We start from the raw sequence: 20,055 nt of genomic DNA on the forward strand, positions 1-20,055 counted from the left end.
ATAGGCTGTAGTATTAATAAAAACTATTTGAATCATAACTTATTTGCTCCATACTATGAAATGCTTTTCAGTGCAACTGCGATATTTCGTTAGCAAAAGGCTTTTATAAGAATGCACCAAAAATTTGTGAATAATTTCATACGAATAGATTCAATATTTTGAATGTTGTCTTTAGGAATATTACAGCCTCTATTGTCGTTTTAAATTAGGAAGAGAAATAAGTGGATCAGCCCGACGTCAGGGTACAGTGACACATCTTTGTTTGTTTTTAGAATTTATGAAGGAACGAATTGACTTTATTTAATGGTTTAAAATAAAATATGCATGCATTAATTTCTTAAAAAGCTTTTTAATATTAAATTACTGTAGAATTAAATCATCTGTGCTTGTATTGCTCCTCCAAATAACAATTGCCCAAAATGAATAATATAGGCCTATTCTTCAAGATCTGTAAGAAATAGAATTTGTATGGCCTACGGCTTTCAAGTATCAGGTTCTCAGATCTTGGAAATGAGGTTAAATTGGTTCAGTAAAGACCACTTGGACAGCTGCCAATGGAGCGTTATCACCCCTAGTCAAAAACTGCCTACTAGCCCCTGGAAAATATTTTAACAGCTTGATCCCCATAGTAGATCTATCACTCTTGCCGTCCCATGATGTGTTGTCATCCACCTTCTTTTAGTAACATCATTCCTTCATTCTCTCCTATCCTTTACATACACAAATTTCCCTCATTCTCCTCGTCTTCCTTAAGTGCCTCATCCCCTTCTTCACTTCATCCATGCATTCCACACCATCCTCTCCACCGTGATTTTCCACCAGCGGCCGGTTCAAAGGGGCATTATAGGAATGATTAACCTGTTTACGGAACCTGAACTTGAACATACAGTACATCCAAGTTAGAGTAAATATGTGTGTTTTGACCAATTAAAAAAAGGCTAACCTGTGCACAGACATGGAACAATGGAATGGGATCGAATCCCACCCGTGCCAGTGCTGACCCTGGCCGGTAGTCCTGCAAGGCGAAGCAGAATTTGCAATAGCATAGCCGAGGCTACACTTAATTAAAAAAAAAAAAACATTTTAATAAATGGAAATAAACTTGTAGGCCCCATGAACACGTATAAACAGTTAGTTAATTGTATAAATCCAATTAGAATGACCGTTAAATAATGAGTTATTGCTGATATTCTACATGGTTTTGGCAGTATTTAGGAAAAAAGTGAAATCCTGTAAATTCTGCAAACACCGAGAAAGAGTTTTTTTTCCGCATAAGGGAAGGATCAGTGGGAGGGATCCTCGTCTCATCACTCTCTAGCGACCTCTGCTGGTAAATCCAGTGCACAGTTTATGCTGTTTAAAACTATACAAGTGAGGCGTTTTCCTCCCGCTGATGTCTGCGCAACCTTGGCTTCTGCACTAAAGTGCAGTCGGAGACATTCTATGCTTTGGAGAAGAGTGTGTGCTTTGCTACACTTTCCTACATCTGCTGGGGAGATTACAGCGTAAGTGAGACTTCATACAATAGGGAATTTTGAACCTGTGAGAAAATCAGGGAAAGCATAATCCGGACCATCCAAGAAAATTAAACGTATGTGCCAATACAATAAAGTGTCATATTGGAGCAATATGATGAGCCTAAACTTTACAATGTGGAGAAGTTATTTGAAAATTTTGACAAGGAGATACATATGCTTCCCAACATTCAGATTTTATGATTTCCTTTATATTAAGAAGCTTGGAATTTCTGAAAAAAAACCATCAACATGCCCAAGTTTTGGATAAACCCTAGACTTTCTTAAAATGGATGAAACACAGAAAGAAAATACAAAAAATAACAAGTGTATAGACACATTCAGTCACTTGCTCATTAATAGTGAGCACCATATCGAGCCCCAATTAATCAGAAACTGTGCAATATGAACAGGACAGTGGTCTTCATAAATCATTACTAACGCTGATCCGGGAGACTGGTTATACAGGTGTTATGTACATGACAGTTCTTAACCTTTTATAATTAGATTTGATTGAGTTGTCAAGGAGAAACATCTGGATTTGTCTTCACCTGATGGTCATATGCTTTAAGACACTGAAGAGTGAAACATTTTGTTGTGCTCAGAAATATACAACTGACAGTGTTTATTGAACGTTTTTGTAATCTTGCCCTTAAGGGCTGGTGTAGCTAAGCAACTGCTAACTGCTCAAAGACCTTACAACAGTTAATCAAACATATTGACCCTTCATCTGTTAGGCTAAATACAAATCTGTATTAGTCATTTGTTTAAGAGGCAAAATACCCATTATACTTTATCTGTATTTCACAAATACATTAATCACAAAAACCACTTCTTTCACAGGACTTACAGTAAATATCTATCAAGCACCGTCAAACCAAGATCAATATTTAATTAACAGCACACTAAAGCTAAACTAATTAAGAGCTCTATTGGAACAACAACCAGTAAACAGTACTTTGTCCTGAAAAAAGCTAGGAAGTACAGATCTAAAATACACATTTCCCTGCATCTCTGAGAAAGATATGCAAAGAAAGACATTCCATACTGATAAGTAGATAGGGTGTTTGACTGGGGAAGCAGGGTAAGATATTTCAGTGGTCCCATTGCAAAAGGCACTTTACACATGAGAATATTCAAACTGATACTAAAAAAGTGAATTTTATAATAACCCATTTGCAAACACGTGGAATGCTTTGTTACAGTGTAGTTGCAGTGTCGACTTCACTTACAGATGTGCTGTGCATATGCTAAGAGAGGTGCACTGAACTTCAAGTTTTATTTTATTCTCTGATGTGAAAACTCTGATATGAGTTTTAAAGAGTTTTTTTGTGTTTACAAGTTAGAGTATGTCTTGACTGAATTCAAAAAACAAAATATGAATCATCAACTTTATCTACAGGGAGACATACATTTAACTCACATGCCCCAGAGATACACAAAATGGGGACAAATGCATTAGCTAATATGCACAGGCAATTTCCATAGTGCCTGTTGATTTCAAACAATATGTTTCGTACTGATTTACTATTTGAACAGTACTGATGTTCACAGTGAAATGTTGTGCATCCTTTTATTGAAAAATAAGGCAAAAACATTGTTTCTATGGTATAAATGACAGGGACTACCTTTAGAACCAGTATTTGTGCATCATGCCTACCATTCATAAGTCCATAAGTGGCAAGAAGAAATAATTATGCAGTCAAAATCCCGGGGGCAGGAGAGATATGCTTCAAGATATGCTAGAGAATCTATAGTATTATATTATAGTATTCAAGAGAATCATAATATTAGAGAAAGGAGTATGCAAGTACCGTGTCAATGTATAGCCAGTATTTTACGGCGTAGAGCTACCTAGCAAATAAATACATATCAGGCAGTACGGCTAGATGATCAGGCTTTCTAAATTTTGCAGTAAATCAATATTTTACCTCAAATGATTGATTACTTTGATAGAAAAAGACTCCAGTGACAGTGTTATTAATGTGTTCAAAAGGGAATAAATACTGTTACTAAATACTGTGGAATTGAGTTTTTCCATTGATTGAGGGAGTGGTCATCCCATTAAGAGCACACATCAGCATTTCTAATTCCTGACTTCCTCAGGTTCTTTGCTGTGGTATTACATGACAAAAAGTGCCCCCTGCAGGATGGTATGCAAACTATTTTCTCAGAAAACACGACTAATTTGACCGGATTATCTAACAGAAAGTTTGCTGGTAATTGTAAAATTGTAAAATGTCTCCAAAATATCTGCAACACCATGAAAATGACATTAAGAAGTTGACTGCAATACTACAGTACAAGTGGTGGGACACAATATAGTTCATAGAAATATACTTCAGCTAGTGTACTTTCAAAACATCAAAATATAGTGATTGTAACCTTCTGAAAACAGAATGGCAAGTATTATAGACAATAGTGTTTCTCACCCTTGGGTGCCTGGCGGTACATTGTAACTGTTTTAAGCTAAATATTGGTTAAAGCCATTTCTGAACAGCAGTTCACACATTACATTACATTCATTTGGCAGACGCTTTTATCCAAAGCGACGTACATTTTCATGATCGTAGACAACTGCTGAACACGGGTTCAGTAAGGTACAATTACTTATTTTGTACAGCTGGGACTGAGAAACACTGATGCAGAGCACCCTTTGATTCTGCTCTATCCTGCATAGGCTGCAGACTGTGGATTCCTCTGCTTCTGGATCCTCCAGCCGACACCCTCTTCTCCTGCATTTATAAATTGGAGCGGGTCAGCCAGGAAAATTCCTGAAACACAAAGTGTCACATAAGGCACTTTCACATACGGAACTGAGAACATACAGAGCATAGAACTACTCTGGCAATCTAGTGGCCTTTCTTCCCTCAACCACAGATGCTAGCGACGCGCATGAAATGTGTCATTATAGCCATGGAAGAACCTTCATTTCTGAAGAAACCAATGTGAAACCTTAAATGCCCTCGGTACGAAATGAGAGGGAGAAGACAAAAAAAAGGCCCAATCAGAGATGGGTTTCTCTATCTGCTCTTTCAGTGACAGGCAAAACCCAGGCCTTTACGCTGGGGATGGGGTTCAGCTTGAGTGTCCCAGGGTTACTATGACACCTGATCCTCCAGCATGTCTGCTTGGGGGTTGCACGGAAACATTGGACATAAACAAAACGGGCCTCCGTCTCCATGACAGAGACCGAAATAACCAAGGCAGGTGTGTGTGAGGTGAAAGGTCTTTGTGCGGAAAACGCCGGCTCCCCATGGTGCACCTGGAGTTGAGGATTACCGACGTGCCGTCTGTCAGTCACAGCTCAGAGTGCACACAAGTGGACGTGGGCCATTCCTTAAAACACGCATGCCATGTGAGAGCAGTGCTCAGCCCTGCCCTGGCCCATACTAAAGCTTTATGCCGGATACATAATCAATACTCTGTGGTCTGGATTACCTTCACATTAATGTGGTAATAAGATATACAGCAGTACGCTGAGGGATCTAGATATAGAAAGAGGTATAGGAAAAGTAGAAGGTGAAGATCAGAATCTGGCTATGATGACCAGAGGGAACCAGACCACAGAAGCAGTGAATGAATTGTGGTTTCTGGTCTAAAAGTACAAACCCCATGGCACTATAAAAATATGAGATGTAACCTGAGCATTGTAAGTGCCATCTTGCCCCACTTCAGTGACTCCTTTGGTAAAGCTGTGGTCAATCGTGTACCACAGGAAGTGCGGTCATTTCTATGCTGACGCACCGCCCTGCGTCTCTGCTGATGGAGGGAAAAAACTCAAGGTCACTTAGTCTCTGAAATGATTGTGAGCTCCAGCTCTAGAAGCATTAAAAAAAAAAAACAATCTGAAACTCATCCCCAGCAGGCCTGCCTTCCATCCTGCCATTGGTCGAGGCATAAATTTTAACCAGTCAAAGCCTCTGCAGCTTTTCCATCACAGGAATTCATTCTAAACTGGAAGGGTGGGTCTGGGCCGTACCTGCTGCTTCCTGTCGGAGGCGGGGTCAATGAGGACATTAAGGAGGCTGGGTCTCTCCCAGTCTTGCAGACTGAGCTCCAGGGCACTCCTCAGCTCCTCCTGCGTCCGCACCAAGAAGCCCCGCCCCCCGAAGGCAGCCATGACCTCATCATAGCGGGCATCAGGCAGCAGTGTAACGGGCGGCGCTCTGAGACAGAAATACGAGTCAAAGGTGGAAAGCACCACTACGGTACAGACTGTGTGGAGTGAGAGCGAGAGCTCAGCATGTACACAAAGCCCCATACTCCACAGAGAATGCAGAGGAGAGCTTTAATCTCAGTGCTCACACAGTGGTCAGGTCTCCCATCTTCTCCAACTCTCTCCATGTGTCTGGGTCCACACCACTGTATATGCCATTGTTGTTGACCACGATGATGATCACGGGCAGTTTGTATCTGTGAGCGTTAAAACACAGCACATCAATCAAGCAGCAGGGCAGGACGGTGGATGGTGGGAGGGGCGATGTGGGGAAAAGGAGGCGGAGAAGAGGGGAAGTGGGCGGAGTCACCTGCACATAGTCTCCACCTCCATGCCGGAGAAGCCGAAGGCACTGTCCCCCTCCACACAGACCACCCGATGCCCGCTGCGCCGGTCCCTCTCCAACACCGCCGCCGCGATGGCAAAGCCAAGACCCACGCCCATGGTTCCAAACGTGCCGGCATCCAGCCTGCATCACATGGCAACACTGCACTGCATCACATGGCAACCCTGCACTGCACCACACGGCAACCCTGCATTACATCACACGGCAACACTGCACTGCATCACACGGCAACCCTGCACTGCATCACATGGCAACCCTGCACTGCATCACATGGCAACACTGCACTGCATCACTCCACCATCTGCAGTGTGGATAAAAATACAGTCTCTAATGGTATGGCTATGACTATAGTACATTCCTAAAATTAAAAATTAAAAAGCAAATAAATGAATATAATGTGTGATTAATGGAGAATCAGCGGTAGAGGGGTAAAGTGCAGCAGACCAGCAAAAAGGCACAATCCACAGTGTATTCCTTATTGGTTCAGCTGAGTAGTTATCATTTGCAATTACAGAGTACAGGAGATGGCAGCTCGCTATGAATATTTATGAGCAGACAAACACAGAACAGTGTTCTGCATTGCTTACTCCTTCTCTTACAAGAATGTACATGTCATATTCCAGCCACATGAATATTAATGAAGCATGAATAACAAAAGCACTTCATGGAAGCACAGTGTCTGGTGAGTGAGTGAGTAACAAACACCCTACTAAACGCACAGGACAGACAAACCAATTTATTTTGAGTGAAACGAAAGTCAAACAAACAAAAACATTCCCAAGTCTGAGCCAAAAACATTCCCACTGCTGAGCCAAAAAAAGAATATCCTCTGACAGAGGCCGAGAGGATTAGAGCTGGAGGGTGACAGACAGCCGGCGCACAAAAGGGGGAGTGTCACAAAAAGGGCTCCCCCAAAGCCCGCGCTGGCTGTGCCTTTCTAGCAGGCCTAATGAAGGCTATGGGCAACACCCGAGCTAATGTCTGCTAGCCTCTGCTGAGCAGGCCTGTGTGCGAACCTGCTGTGCTCCCAGGTCTCATACACCTCCCTGGCTGTGGGAGGGAACAGACACAGCAGACAGAAACCAAAGAGGAAGAGCAGTGCATTCTGCTCCTGCTCCTGCTCCTCCTCCTCCTCCTCTTCCTCATCCTCCTCACACCCCACTGGGGACACATTCATCTTCAAAGATGGGAGTGACAGTATTTAGTTTTACAGCACAGAGGACGTCCGGCGTGTGGGGCTTGCCTGTGCCGTGGGAGGTAGTTGTGGAGCAGGGTCCGGCCGATGTCCATGGTGTTGGCCCCCTCGCTGACTATGACACAGTCTCGGGGCAGGAGCTGGGCCACGTGGTGAAACACCGTGTAGTAGTTCATGGGGAGCGCCTGCCGCAGAGCCAACCCCTGTGGAGAGAAATACGACCCCGCCAGTCCAGAGATACTCCCAGTGGAAAATGGGCATGAACACACAACCTGACAGGCGATAAATACACACACACTCAGGTCAAAATTTAATAGACAGCTGACATGATGAGAGCAGTGTCATGTGACGCGCCCACACTCTCACACACACACACACACACACACACACACACACACACACACCTTGGATATCTCTGCGTTGGCAGCCATCTTCTCCCTGAGTGTCTTCCACCAGTCCGTATCAGAGGGATATTTCCATACCTCTTTTCGAAAACATCCCAGCAGCTGAAAATAAGGACATTTTCCTACAGGAAGTGCTACCACCACAAATACAAACACTTTGGAATGGTATCAGTATTTCAAATGAAATGAACACTATGCAAGCTGAAAATACAGCTCAGCTGGCAGGCACCATAAATCTACGCGAAACAGGAAGTGTACCAGGAGACGGAATGAGGGAAGAGGATATGGGAGACATGCCTGCGGTGATGCTTTACTATACCTGACTGACAACAGCACGGATATCTCCCAGCAGTGCAGCTATGGGTCTGACGTTGTTCCCCATCTCCTCAGCACAAAGGTCAACCTGGGCACACAGCACAAACTTATACTACAAATGACCTCACACACACACACCTGTCTGTGAAACTAACAGTCTACATGTTTCTAACACACCAGTCACAGCATCACTTTCCACTCAAAAAACAGGCATTTCACGATGAGGCTTGACCTACCTGGATGATCTTGACCTGGGGGTGAAATCGCGGGGGAAGACCGAAGTGCAGGATCCAGTTGAGTCTTGCACCAAGGAGCACGATGACATCTGCCTGAAGCAGGGCCCTAGACAAAGAGACAGAGAGACAGAGAGAGGGGGGGGGAGATCAGCAAGGAATGAGGACAAAACCCATTGTAAGGACAGTAAGAGACACTATGTGGAAAGGGAGAAACGCTACAGTGTCACTATGGACAGATAGACAAAGAGGAAGAAAGAGAGAAGGTAGGAGCTTCAGAGGTCTATAAGGAAAGAAAGGACCATGCACTCAGGGAGACGGTGATGAGGCACACACCTGGATCGAGCTGCAGCCACACAGTTAGGGTGATCATCAGGAAGCACCCCTTTACCCATGGGAGTGGGCAGGAAGGGCAGCCCACACAATTCCACTAGCTCTTTGATCTCTCTCTCTGCCTGTCCATAGGCTGCACCTACAGGACACACACACAAACACACAAACAACTCTCAATCCCCTTCACTCAGTCCACACTGCTGTTCTCCTCCTAAAACCCACACCCACACCCTCAGTCTGCTTTTATAAGGCTGGACATTCATATATGATTGTATACACTGTACGTGCATGTGTGACACTGATCTGGTCAATGGCACGTGAGAATAAGAGTAACAGTATTCAGAGTTGCCTTTGCCGATGATGAGAAGCGGCCGCTTGGCCTCCTTCAGCACAGAGGCTGCATCCCCAACGGCGGAGGGCTCAGCCAGACTCACAGGAGGAGGTGGGCAGCAGGACACAAATCTGCAGCACATAGATAAGCAGGAAAATAAATCAGCCAAACACACTGAGGGATTAACAGGGTACATTTCAGAACAGAAACAAGATGTCACCAAAACAAAGGCCTTAAATCCTCTACAGCCATTAATAAAATCAAATATAATTCTCAACTCCCACTTATATAACACTATGAAGGCATAAACATTTTCATTTGTTAATTTAGTAGCTGCGCACATCCAAAACAGTTATATATTTGTTTATATTATGATGGAAAGCAGTACAGTTCATCAGTACCAGTCACAGCAACACAGTGTGCATTAGTGAACTCCAGTGATCAGACCCAATTAGCCCCACAGGAATTAGCATCTTACGTACACCTGTGTACACAATGGCTGTGTCAGACTGACCTCACTCTGTCTCGGTCCACTCTAGCGTTTACCATGTCCCCTGAAATGTCGATGTAGCAGGCGCCAGGGCGGCCATATGTGCTGCTTCGAAACGCCTGGAAAGGGAACATCACCAAAAACAATTCAATTCATCATCACATCACAGAGTCAATACACATGTCACAAGCGATGCTCTACTCGCAACATCAGGCTTTAAGTGAAAAGTTCATATATGTGTTTTTTAATACCATGGCATGACTGATTTGTTTAATGTACCTGATGTTATTATTTAAATGATCAAAACTATCATCCCTTTTCATTTCTTCTACATACATTCATAAGTTGTACCTGAAAAATTGTTTTAAATTTTGTCATTGCGTGAGGAAAATTTGATTATGTGGCATGCTGAGGTAATCATTGATGAATATGAATTATATGTTTCTTTTGCTAGATGGATGACAGTTGGCACACTTTTCCAAGTGCAGGTAAATAAAGTGGTATGAAGAGCAGACAGCTCCTTGGGGGGTTGAGCCTGGGGAGAAGGCCAGAGCGACCTCTCTGTGATATGTGTACTGCTGGCTTTTTTGTAATGAAAGATAACTTGCCTTCATTGTGACCCTGTAATAAATCAATGACGTATCAATGCAGACTGCACACCTTTTCAATCACAGAAGGTATGGCCTCCAGGCTGCTGGGTCTGGCAGAAAACTTGCTGTACAATCGGCAGGCTTCCACCTTTCAGATTTGGAAAAAGAGAAGCTCCTATTGTATTTCCCCATTAAAAATGAATAGCATGTTTAGCAGTGTACGAAACAAAGTATCCATTTTAACAATGCACTCATTTTAAAATACAGCATAACTGTAGGGGCTGCACCTGAGGGAACTCCTGAAAGGCCCCCATGGTTTCCTGGTTTTGATCCGAAGAGCCTCCGATAACCAGCACCGGCCTGCAGAGAGCAACCAACAACTGACACTCAGTGAGAAGCCAGACGGGCCTGGAAAACCTGACAGAACACGCCACATGTGGAGGGGAACATCTCCACTCAGGACTGTACCAGCAGTTCACGTTGGCATTGGCCATCCCCCCAAACGCATGGATAAGCCCAGGCCCAGACACCACCAGACACACTGCTGGACTGAAGGAAGAAAAGAGACACTATCAGGAGGCACTGCAATATGGGCTGCACATGTGACACTAATTCAAATCAGCCCGCAGGAAAATTTGCACATCTAACAGAAGGACACAATGACAACAGAGAAGCTAAGACTGATTATTATTCACCATCAGGTATCCCGCTGTGATCAACTTCAAAGTACTAACTGTATTCATCATAAGGACTCACTGCTGCAACCGGCACTATTGATTTGGGAGAACGCAGACAAGGATGTGAAGCATCTGATGTCAGCCACCACTTGTTATCACACCATATTCTACAAGCAGGGCTCACACAGACAAGAGATTTAAAAAAAAAACACTTTATGTGTAGCTCAACAGGCAGTCTGTGGATGCCTGATTGACCAGCTGGGGTTGCCAGAGCATGCTCAGATGCCATCATCCCAGCAGAGTGAAACCCTCCCTTCCCTGGGAGAAACTAGTGCTGATTGAGCGTAGCCCTGTGGTGCTGCCAGGCAGTCTGCACTGGCATGGCCCAGATTGAAAAGCAGACCATGGGGCCCATCCACACACTTGAACAGTGCCTTACCAGGATGAGCCACCCAGCAGCCGCTAGATAAGACATTTCTTAAACAATATGCACTGCTTGGTGTATCACCTGCAAATCTTCTCACTGTAATTTCATGACACCTCCTCATCCAGCTTTTTTCTATGTCAGTTTTCTATGGATACTGAACAGCACACACATAAATACATGTGGGCAGACACGTACACATGTACACACACGCGCACACACACACCGTCACACACGCACACACACACACAACCCAGTGGGGATTCATTTGAGGAGGAACCTGTCACACTAAGTGCACACACACTGATTCCATACCGTCCTGTGAGGTACCCAATAGCTTGTGCGGCATAGCAGGCCTGTTGGATGACAAATCAAAAGTACACATTTGGACAATATTAATATTGGCAATCCATTATCAGCCAATGAAAACAAATGCTGAATGTACAGAATGCATAAAGTAAACACACGGCCTTACCGCCTGCTCATTCCGCATGCCCACATATTTTATGCCTGCAGCTTGAGCAGCCATCGCAACCTCTATGACTGGAACACCAACAATTCCAAACATGTACTCCACATTCTGAAGAAAATCAAAATAAAATGATAATCATACTCAAACCACTGTTCATAAATCAGTGCTTCCATAAAAATGTGTCACACACATGCCATTGTCCATCTGCCTGCCTGTCTGATTGTGAAAATTTTTTAATGTTATTTTTGTAAGTCACAGTAGACTTCAGTTTCATTCCTCTATTGAGGCACGTCCTGTCCATGTGTTTCATGTGTGAACCTACCTTGCACTGAAGATGGTAAAAGGAATACAAAGCTTGTTTTGTTCATTCATGGATGTATGCACAAAACAGAGGACAGATATTGAAAACATTCTGCATAATACCGGCACCAGTAAAGGCCATTTGAGATGACATTCCATGAGTTTATGATCATAATAATAATAACAATTATTATTATTATTACGCATGCATTATTATTATTATGCATGCTGTTTTCCCCCCTCGTATCTACAATATGCACATGCGTGGCCTTTGAAATACATTCACCAAGGACTGATTGTTCTCAAGTTAGAAAGTTGCGCTTTCATCTGCTCGTTTTCCGTGACTGGAAAGCAAGCAATCTAACTAACATTTTATACCGAAATATAGCTATTTAAAAACTGCCAATACATCACTCTCTGATTGTAAACATAGCATATGCTATGTACACAGTACCGGAAACTTAGTTAACCTTCACACAACAATTATACTTCGCTACCCCGTTTCATTATCTCCGCTGCTTGCCAACGATACTAGCTATATCTGCAAGGAAGTCAAGGAATAAGTGACTTATTTTTTAAAATCAGAAATGAGAAGCAATCTATGTCATGTCTCAATTGGCTCTGCTAAATAAAAGAAATACACCACGCTACACAGGTAGCTCGCAAAAATAAGAGAAAAACACTACGTTATGCCGCGGGTCTGGAAGGACGTTTGGTCTTACTTGAACCCTGAGAGCTTCGGCAATAATTTGTGCCCCAGTTACTTCTTCCATTTCCCCCGCAACTTTCTAAAACCTCAACCGAGTTCAAAGGTCCATTTGAGCTCACTGGTAAAAACAGGAAACACGGGAGAAATCATGCAACCAATCAGGCATAGACATGATTGAATTTCAACCAATCAGAAATAGAATACAGCAGGCTAGACATCAAATTGCGCAGATGCACTATTTCTGAAATTGTGGATCTGCTATCCCGCAGAAAAGGCAGCAAGGGATGAAATCAGCGTCCATGAGAATAAAATCCGTAAATCAGCGCATGAATTTAGAAATGAGCATTGAAATAAACCTCCTTTAGATTTTGCAATAAGAGACGATGAATAATGAATCAGTGCAGCCATGATTCAGGAGATAATCACATGATCTTGACATTATAAAGGCTGACAAGCAGTATTAGTAGGCTTAATTCAACAGTCATGCTCCCGATAAACAAACTTATAAATACGATATATTTCAAATATTGAAAAAAACGAAATATGTCTTATTATGTGTTATGCACATGAAGCGTATTCCCAATTATTATATAATCTGTTTAAAACTAAAAAGGTTCAAAATAAGCAACGGGGGGAAAAATAATAACTTATTCACTGAAGTGCCAGATTGGTTAGGTGTCAAAAGCAGAAAAAGACAAACTCATAATAATAATCTAACAATGGCATCTGCCAGCAGGGGGCAGATGACTCCCATTTGATATACTTGAGGGTTTTCGGATATTTTTTGGGGGGGGTGTCCTCTCTTTCTTTGTTTCCATTTAGAACTCTGGCTTCTGCATTTTGAACATGCTGGAGCTGTCCTTTTATCTATCTAAGAAGGTCAGAGCGCATTGCATTGCAGTAGTGTAGTCTACTACATGCTGATGAAAGTATGCATAAGCTTTTCAGTGTCTTATGGAAGAAGAAGGTGTTTGACTTTAGCAATATTTTAAAGATGATAATATGCATTTTGGTTACATTCCATCCGTTGCAAAAAATGTAGGTCACATTCTGTAATTCCGCCGAAGATTCTGGAATTGGGCCTAACATTTACAGAGAGCGCCATCAGATGAAAGGTCTGATGTCACCAATAACTAAAATCTCTGTTTTGTCCTTTTTCAGTTGGACAAAATTTTGCCCCATCCAAATATTGATTTCAGAAATACAATTTAGAAAGGAGTCAACTGGTTGAAGGTCATCTACCATAGGTGATACATGTAATTGGGTATTGTTGTTTTATCAGTATGTTTGGGATCGTTTTGTTGTAGGTTGAAGTGTCGTCCAATGAGTCCAGAGCCATTTACTTGAGCAGATAAGATGCATCGGCCAAATTCTGAATTAATTCTGGTGCTGCTACCAGTAGTTACATCATCAATGAAAATACGTGAGCAAGAACATGCAGAGCCCATTCATACCCAAATCATAACACCCTCACCACCATGTTTCACAGATGAGGGGGGTGTTCTGGATCTTGGGCAGTTCCTTTTTGCCTCCACACTTGGCTTGCCATCACTCTGACACTCTGATCACAAATGAATCTTGGCCCCATCTGTCCGCACCATTTTCCAGAACTCTGCAGGATCTATCAGGTACATCTTCCATGTCTCATGAAGAGTGTTTCTGATCTATATGGTGCCCTGGAATTGGGGCACTATGCATAAAAAGTGCTGTACTTTCTATATGGTGAAACCAAAATGTATACAAATACCCATTACTAAAAGCTGAGAATGTGGCAATTTCACCACATATGGACTGTTTAATTACATATCTAAAATTGTGGAGTACCAAGCCAAATCAATCAAAAAATATGCCTTTTCCCAAATATTATGGAGTGCAGCTTCCATTGAGAAAATGCACTCTAAACGAAGAACAAGAACACAGCATTACCACTGCACTAAAAACAGTGCCCATTTCAATCAGTCTGCTATCATGTGGGTTATTTTGGACAACCTTACTACAGTCATTTGCCTTGGGTTTTTATTCTAAAGGTTTATTAAATGCCAGCATGTATAACATGTGAGTGAGTTTTAAAATTAATGTATTCCAATTATAGATAAGCGCACATATTTGTTGTCTGACTAAGTTTCTCATTCCTTTGTTTAGCGTGCAAGAGAAACACTTCTATGCCTTTTACACTGAAAGGTGGTTTAATATTTACAACTGTGACAAACATCTTTGAGAAAATAGTTCTCAGGAAAACAACGCTAATGGGTGTAGTTTCACCGTCTCACAATGACAGGTTCTACTGCATTATTTTGGTTAGCTTAATCTGGGAATGTGCTGTCAAAATCTCTGGGTGGAATTAAAGGACTAGAGGCATTCACGGAGGCCCTATCTTTTGATCTTCAGCATGTTTTCCCTTAATTTTGTTCAGGCAATTACACTGCATTGTTCCTATTTATCTGTGATCCTACAGAGTAAACTCAGCTACTTAGGGCATTTGTGTATTTCGGTTTGTCTAACAATTGTTTATGACATCTGCAGGATCTAATAATGCATGTTAATTAGCTTTCTTGTTTTTGGTATAATTATATTATGTTCCTTACTCCCTGTTCACAATCTTATGTTAAAGTATAAAAAACTACTCAAATATTGTACTTCCCTCTCCTGTATGTCGTCACAGGCTGTCATTGTAAAAAAAGAATTTGTTCTTAAGTGACCTGCATGGTGAATAAAAGTTAATTCAAACAAAATACAAAGATAAAAGAGGTCATATTTTATTTCTCGCAATTTTAAAAGGTAAAAAGGTAAGACAGGAAAAGCATTATTAAACTATGTATATATTTTTCCTTCAATGTACAATCATTCAGTTGAGCAGGAAAGGTTTAGTTCAGCACAGGCACCCATTAAAACAAAACCACTTACAATGGAAAGAAAGGTCATTTTATGCTGAACTCCACCAGTTCTATGAGGTTCTTTTGTGTTCGGCAGCCTTACTCACATTATAACATCCTGTGGGCCATACACAAATACACACGCACACACACACACACACACTCCCACACATGCAAGAGATCTGCTGGAACTTATTCCATTGCGATCTGTCTCTTGTCTGGCAAGGCATGTGACTTCCGTTCCAGAGGTCCATGCAATCCAAAGGCCTCTTCCCTGGGGAGGGCTGCAGCCTACCCTTCAGCCTTCTGCTCTGCCCTCTGGGACTTGCCAGATAATTGTTAAATGTGCATTACATCCTGCACAACATGGTCCAGTGCCATATAAGAGGTTGCAAAAGCAGATCTCAGAATTCTCAGATGCCATGGTACCATCTTCTGTCTGAAGCTTGCACAGATCCAAGATATTCAAAGAGAGTGTGTTCTGCTCACCTCAAAGACTATTAATTTTATTGACTGCTGATTATATTATAGGTGAGTAACCTGTGCTGTACTGTAAACTGCAGCTATTTTTCACCAGTGCTATTGTTTGCGCTGTGGTTTTGTTTGTTGCCTTCACTCCATTTTCCTCAGATCTCACTTCTGCAAGACATGAAGACAAAGAGTTGTCTGTGGCATCAGGTGATCGTGCGATCACTGATGTTGACTACTCTTTTTCCACTGTGGCCAAACTCTGCTGTCTTTTGTGTGTAGAGACAAAGACTATAGTAACACTCTTCTCCACCACCTTGTACTCTGTGTGGGTCTCATTTTCTTCCCTCCTGCTCCAGCTGCCTCCACCATGGCATTTACTGCTCTTGCTAGCAGAGAGCAGGAGGCCAATGCTCTCCTACTCTTCCCTGTCCTTCGTGTTTGTTTTCTTTTCGTTGTTGGCCTATGAGAGAGGTACCACCCCCCATCACTCCCAGGGGCAACACCACAGGTGCTGCATATGGAAGACGTTGCAACACCACGGGTTCCGCATATGGACACATTTTTCAGCAGCACCTCAAGAACTACACTTTGGGAAGGAAAATACCAGTTATCTGGCTCAAGTAATTTCTCAAACAACAATAACAATATTAGCGACATTGCTGACAAAGAATTGTTTTTAAATAGGCAATTTTAGAGTATAAGGCATATATCTTGCAAACAATCACAGGATGAGGTTGTTTGTAAATTGGATCAAAGAAAACGTACCTTTTTGTAGTCAAATCTAGTTAGCCTGAAAATCCTACTGTCTGGATGTGCGGCTGGGTGTATATTGTAACAAACACTTGTAAACGCATGGCAGCCGCGCAAAAGTATTTTATTTGGGAATAAGACATCTTGCACACGACATAATTTGAAAGGCGTGCAATATCCAAGGGACTACACCAGGACTACATTAGGTGCACCGTTGCCAAGACAATACAGTGTTGCGTCACAAAGCAAACCATGGGCGTCTGTCAGGATCGCTAAACCAACCGGTTTCGATCTTACTGTTGATTCAGCCCCTCTTGCAGCCAATCCGTGGACTTCTAACTGCTGCATTACGATGGCGGTAATGTTATGGAGTTAGTGCCTCCTGTGTTTGTCTATTTCAGGAAGGAAAGAGGAAGCCCAGGCCGAGTGCAAACTGAAATAAGAGGGGGAAATTAACCCGCGGGTGTCCGGGGTCCCAAAATATCGCGACTAAAATAAAGGTCGAGTTAGCCGTTTCTGCATGAGAGCCAGCGAAACTGTAGAATCATGGTGGTTCTCAAAATTCGAGACCAGGTAGGTGATGTCTATTCCCGCTAGCCGACATTCGTTAGATACCACAATAAGCAACCAGAAAATCAGCGATTGCTGTTGCACAGCTAGCAGTTAGCTAGTGAGGTTGTGGTGGAGAAGGGTTCTTTGGGCATGATTTTTAAATTCACGTAATATAGTGAGGAGATCTGTAAAATCTGCTGGGCTCTGTAATGCAAACTGTGCGTGGTTATGTTAACAAGTAGCTAGACGTGGGCCTCGTTGCGATGACTAGCAGCTAGTCTAGACTATAGCTAGCTAGTAGCTTTGTAACCATGCGAGCAATGGCAGCGTGGAAGGCCGAATCAAATTGTAAATCTAGCCTTAGCTTTGATATGCTGGCTAACTGCTTGCTAACGATCCCGTAGCGAGAACAGTGCCTTGATTTTATTGTGGGTGGTTAGTTAGATGGCTCATTTGTCCTTTGAGTAAACGTGTCGAATTAATTCCTAGTAGATCTCCAAGGAAGAGTTTTGAGTAACGTTAGCGTTAACATAATTTCCTTGTATAGCTAGCTTTAGCTGGCTAACTTTAGGTAACGATATTCTAGTTGTATCACATGTTAGATTGTCGACTGGAAAACCGAAAATACGTCCGCATACTTTCTAGCATTTTTTATTCTTAAATTATTGGTGTCGTTTATTGGTTCTATTGCGGTCGTCAGCGTTTGCTTTGGCTAATTTATCCTGTTAGTAATGCCACTTTAATAGCTAGAGCTGAAAACTAGAAACCAAGACCAAACATGAGAGAACTGGCTGTGGCCGTGGTGTTATTGATGCGTAGTTATTAGCTACAGCTTGCATTAATTTTTATGTTTACGTGTTGGCCAGAGTAGCTAGCCCAGTGTCCAGCGCCGATGTGGCACTACCCCAATGTCATATTGGTTTTCCGGTAGAGCACTATAACAATTTATTTAACTGTCCATAGAATTATTGCTGACTGGTAAGGTGTCTAGGTTGTCATACTAAGGAGCTTATGTAACCAACTTTGCATTGCAAGTTCTGTCGCTTATTAAGTGGCTACCTGCTGTTTCACAAAGCAACAGGTGACAGTGTTATGTCGTGGCCTGCATTCTTGTTAGCAAAATGGCTAACGTTAACTTTGTTGTTTCGGCCTGCGTCTGAGAACCAAACGTTTATTTCCAGTACCGTTTTGGCCATCAGTTTTTGCAAAAGCTGCCTTAAGGATACATTTTCATATAGCTTTTTTGCGCCATGTTCTCAATTCAATATGTGGAGATTTATAATCTGATTATTGTTTAATCCATCTGGGAAAATGTATTTTTTAAGATACATTTTTGTAAAAACTTAAGCAAAAGTGGCCACCTGTCATCTAATGCTCGGCATTTTCAGATTGTATTGACAACCCCTGTTTATAAAGTAGTCCTTTATTTCATAATGACCTAAACACATTCCAAATTGAAGGCCTAAACAAATGACCACATCTTAAAATTTAATTTTTTATTTTATTTATTTTTTTAAAGGCTAGAACATTTTTGCAGAGTATGGCTGTTAGATAAACAAAAGATTGTGTACAAAGCTGCTGGAGATAAAAATGTAATTGTTTCATTGAATGATTTCAGGTGAAATGTAGATTGTGGATAATCAAGTCTATCTAGTTGTTGTGTAGTTTGAAAGGCAATACCTTGAAATAGATTTCCAGGGGAGAGAAACTGTTTGCTTGCTTTTGTCTAATAGTATGGAAATGCCTGCACAAGTTTTACAGGGGTAGTGGAAGAGGACGTTTGGATGTAGTTTATACCAGTTTGTTTACTGCAATGGACATTTCTCAAATGGAAGGTTGATAAGATCGCCCATTCAGAAATGCATCAGGAATGTGGTCATTACGAATTTGTGGCATCATTTTGAATGGTTTTCCAATGGCAGTGTTGGGTTTGTTTTTTCCGTTATACTTTTGTATCAGGGGGCAATTCTGTATTATCACAAGCAATTAAAGGATATCCAGGATTGACAGCTCTTCTCACTGATGCCTGCTCTGTTGTCACTAAAGGAGCCTGGAAGACATGCGAGCAACAAGGTTAAAGGTGTAGTGGGTGTGTACTGTAATCGAAGTATTGTTACTCAGGTGGAATGTAAGGTGGATAAGTGTTTACTTATCCAGACAGGACAACACAGTTAATTTGGCAAGCCATCAGTTTTATAATATAAATTCATTTTTTGCTGTTAAATTATGACCAGGACTGGACATTAAGATTGTATAGTTGAAATCACATCACTTATGCTTTCCACATGTATTTGTGTCTGTATTTAATTTAATATGAAGGAATGGTCTAGGTTGTTATTCTGGCACAGACAAATATGCTGAACTTCCCAATCAGACTGGGATTTATAAACCACACCCCTCAATTTCTTTACATTAGCCAGTAATGTGAAATCATGTTCAGTATAGTGGTAAAGTGGTAAACTATAATTTTCAGCATTTCATTTGGATGTAGACAAAGGCTGCATGTGTTCCCAGTCTCAAGCACATGCATTTGTACCCCAAATTGCAACTTCTGCCACAGTCCCAACAGCAGCGTAATTGTCTTTCTGTGACATTTAATGTTTGTTTATTTCAAAGATGCCCTTATTTCAGAATTGAAATGGAAAATGACGTACATTATGCAAATTGAAATGTTCTCAAAAAGGTCAAACCATATATTTTTCAAGAAGAAGAGAAGATATGAAGATTTCTGGGTTAAAAGTGGTGATTACTGCTTGGAGAAAGGTGCAAATAGTATTTTGGAGTCCTTCTCTCAGAATTTAAACTTTGGCAGTTGGCTACCTCAGCATCAAGCTATTTAAGTTACAAGCTAGCTACT

General features: G+C 41.9%; 2 protein-coding genes across 2 annotated transcripts in view; one reads left to right on the forward strand and one right to left on the reverse strand.

The window, feature by feature from the left end:
• Positions 1–3,817: 3,817 nt before the first annotated feature.
• hacl1 (2-hydroxyacyl-CoA lyase 1) lies at positions 3,818–12,719 on the reverse strand. Its single transcript, XM_035389852.1, has 17 exons — positions 12,566–12,719; positions 11,547–11,651; positions 11,387–11,427; positions 10,439–10,519; positions 10,258–10,330; positions 10,041–10,118; positions 9,405–9,499; positions 8,909–9,021; positions 8,563–8,698; positions 8,230–8,335; positions 7,998–8,081; positions 7,679–7,780; positions 7,323–7,477; positions 6,044–6,202; positions 5,823–5,930; positions 5,497–5,683; positions 3,818–4,288 (listed from the first exon to the last, which is right to left on the reverse strand). Exons 1-17 carry the CDS (start codon positions 12,614–12,616, stop codon positions 4,256–4,258), a joined length of 1,707 nt encoding a protein of 568 aa, XP_035245743.1. The 5' UTR covers positions 12,617–12,719; the 3' UTR covers positions 3,818–4,255.
• Positions 12,720–16,976: 4,257 nt separating this feature from the next.
• ankrd28b (ankyrin repeat domain 28b) overlaps positions 16,977–20,055 on the forward strand; it is a 35,441-nt gene continuing 32,362 nt past the window's right edge. Inside the window, exon 1 of the mRNA XM_035423214.1 lies at positions 16,977–17,219. Within this exon, the coding sequence (XP_035279105.1) occupies positions 17,193–17,219 (27 nt within the window). The 5' untranslated portion in view covers positions 16,977–17,192. The remainder of the gene's footprint in view (positions 17,220–20,055) is intronic.

Source organism: Anguilla anguilla, chromosome 1, assembly GCF_013347855.1.
Source record: "Anguilla anguilla isolate fAngAng1 chromosome 1, fAngAng1.pri, whole genome shotgun sequence".
In the NCBI taxonomy this organism is placed as follows: Eukaryota; Metazoa; Chordata; class Actinopteri; order Anguilliformes; family Anguillidae; genus Anguilla; species Anguilla anguilla.

Excerpts from the sequence above, each read along its gene's own strand:
- hacl1 (XM_035389852.1), bottom strand. The coding sequence starts at position 12,616 with ATGGAAGAAGTAACTGGGGCACAAATTATTGCCGAAGCTCTCAGGGTT. Across the intron at positions 9,022-9,404 it reads GTGGACCGAGACAGAGTGAG|ATTTGTGTCCTGCTGCCCAC; the intron begins GTCAGTCTGACA and ends TATGTGCTGCAG. Across the intron at positions 5,931-6,043 it reads GAGGTGGAGACTATGTGCAG|ATACAAACTGCCCGTGATCA; the intron begins GTGACTCCGCCC and ends TAACGCTCACAG.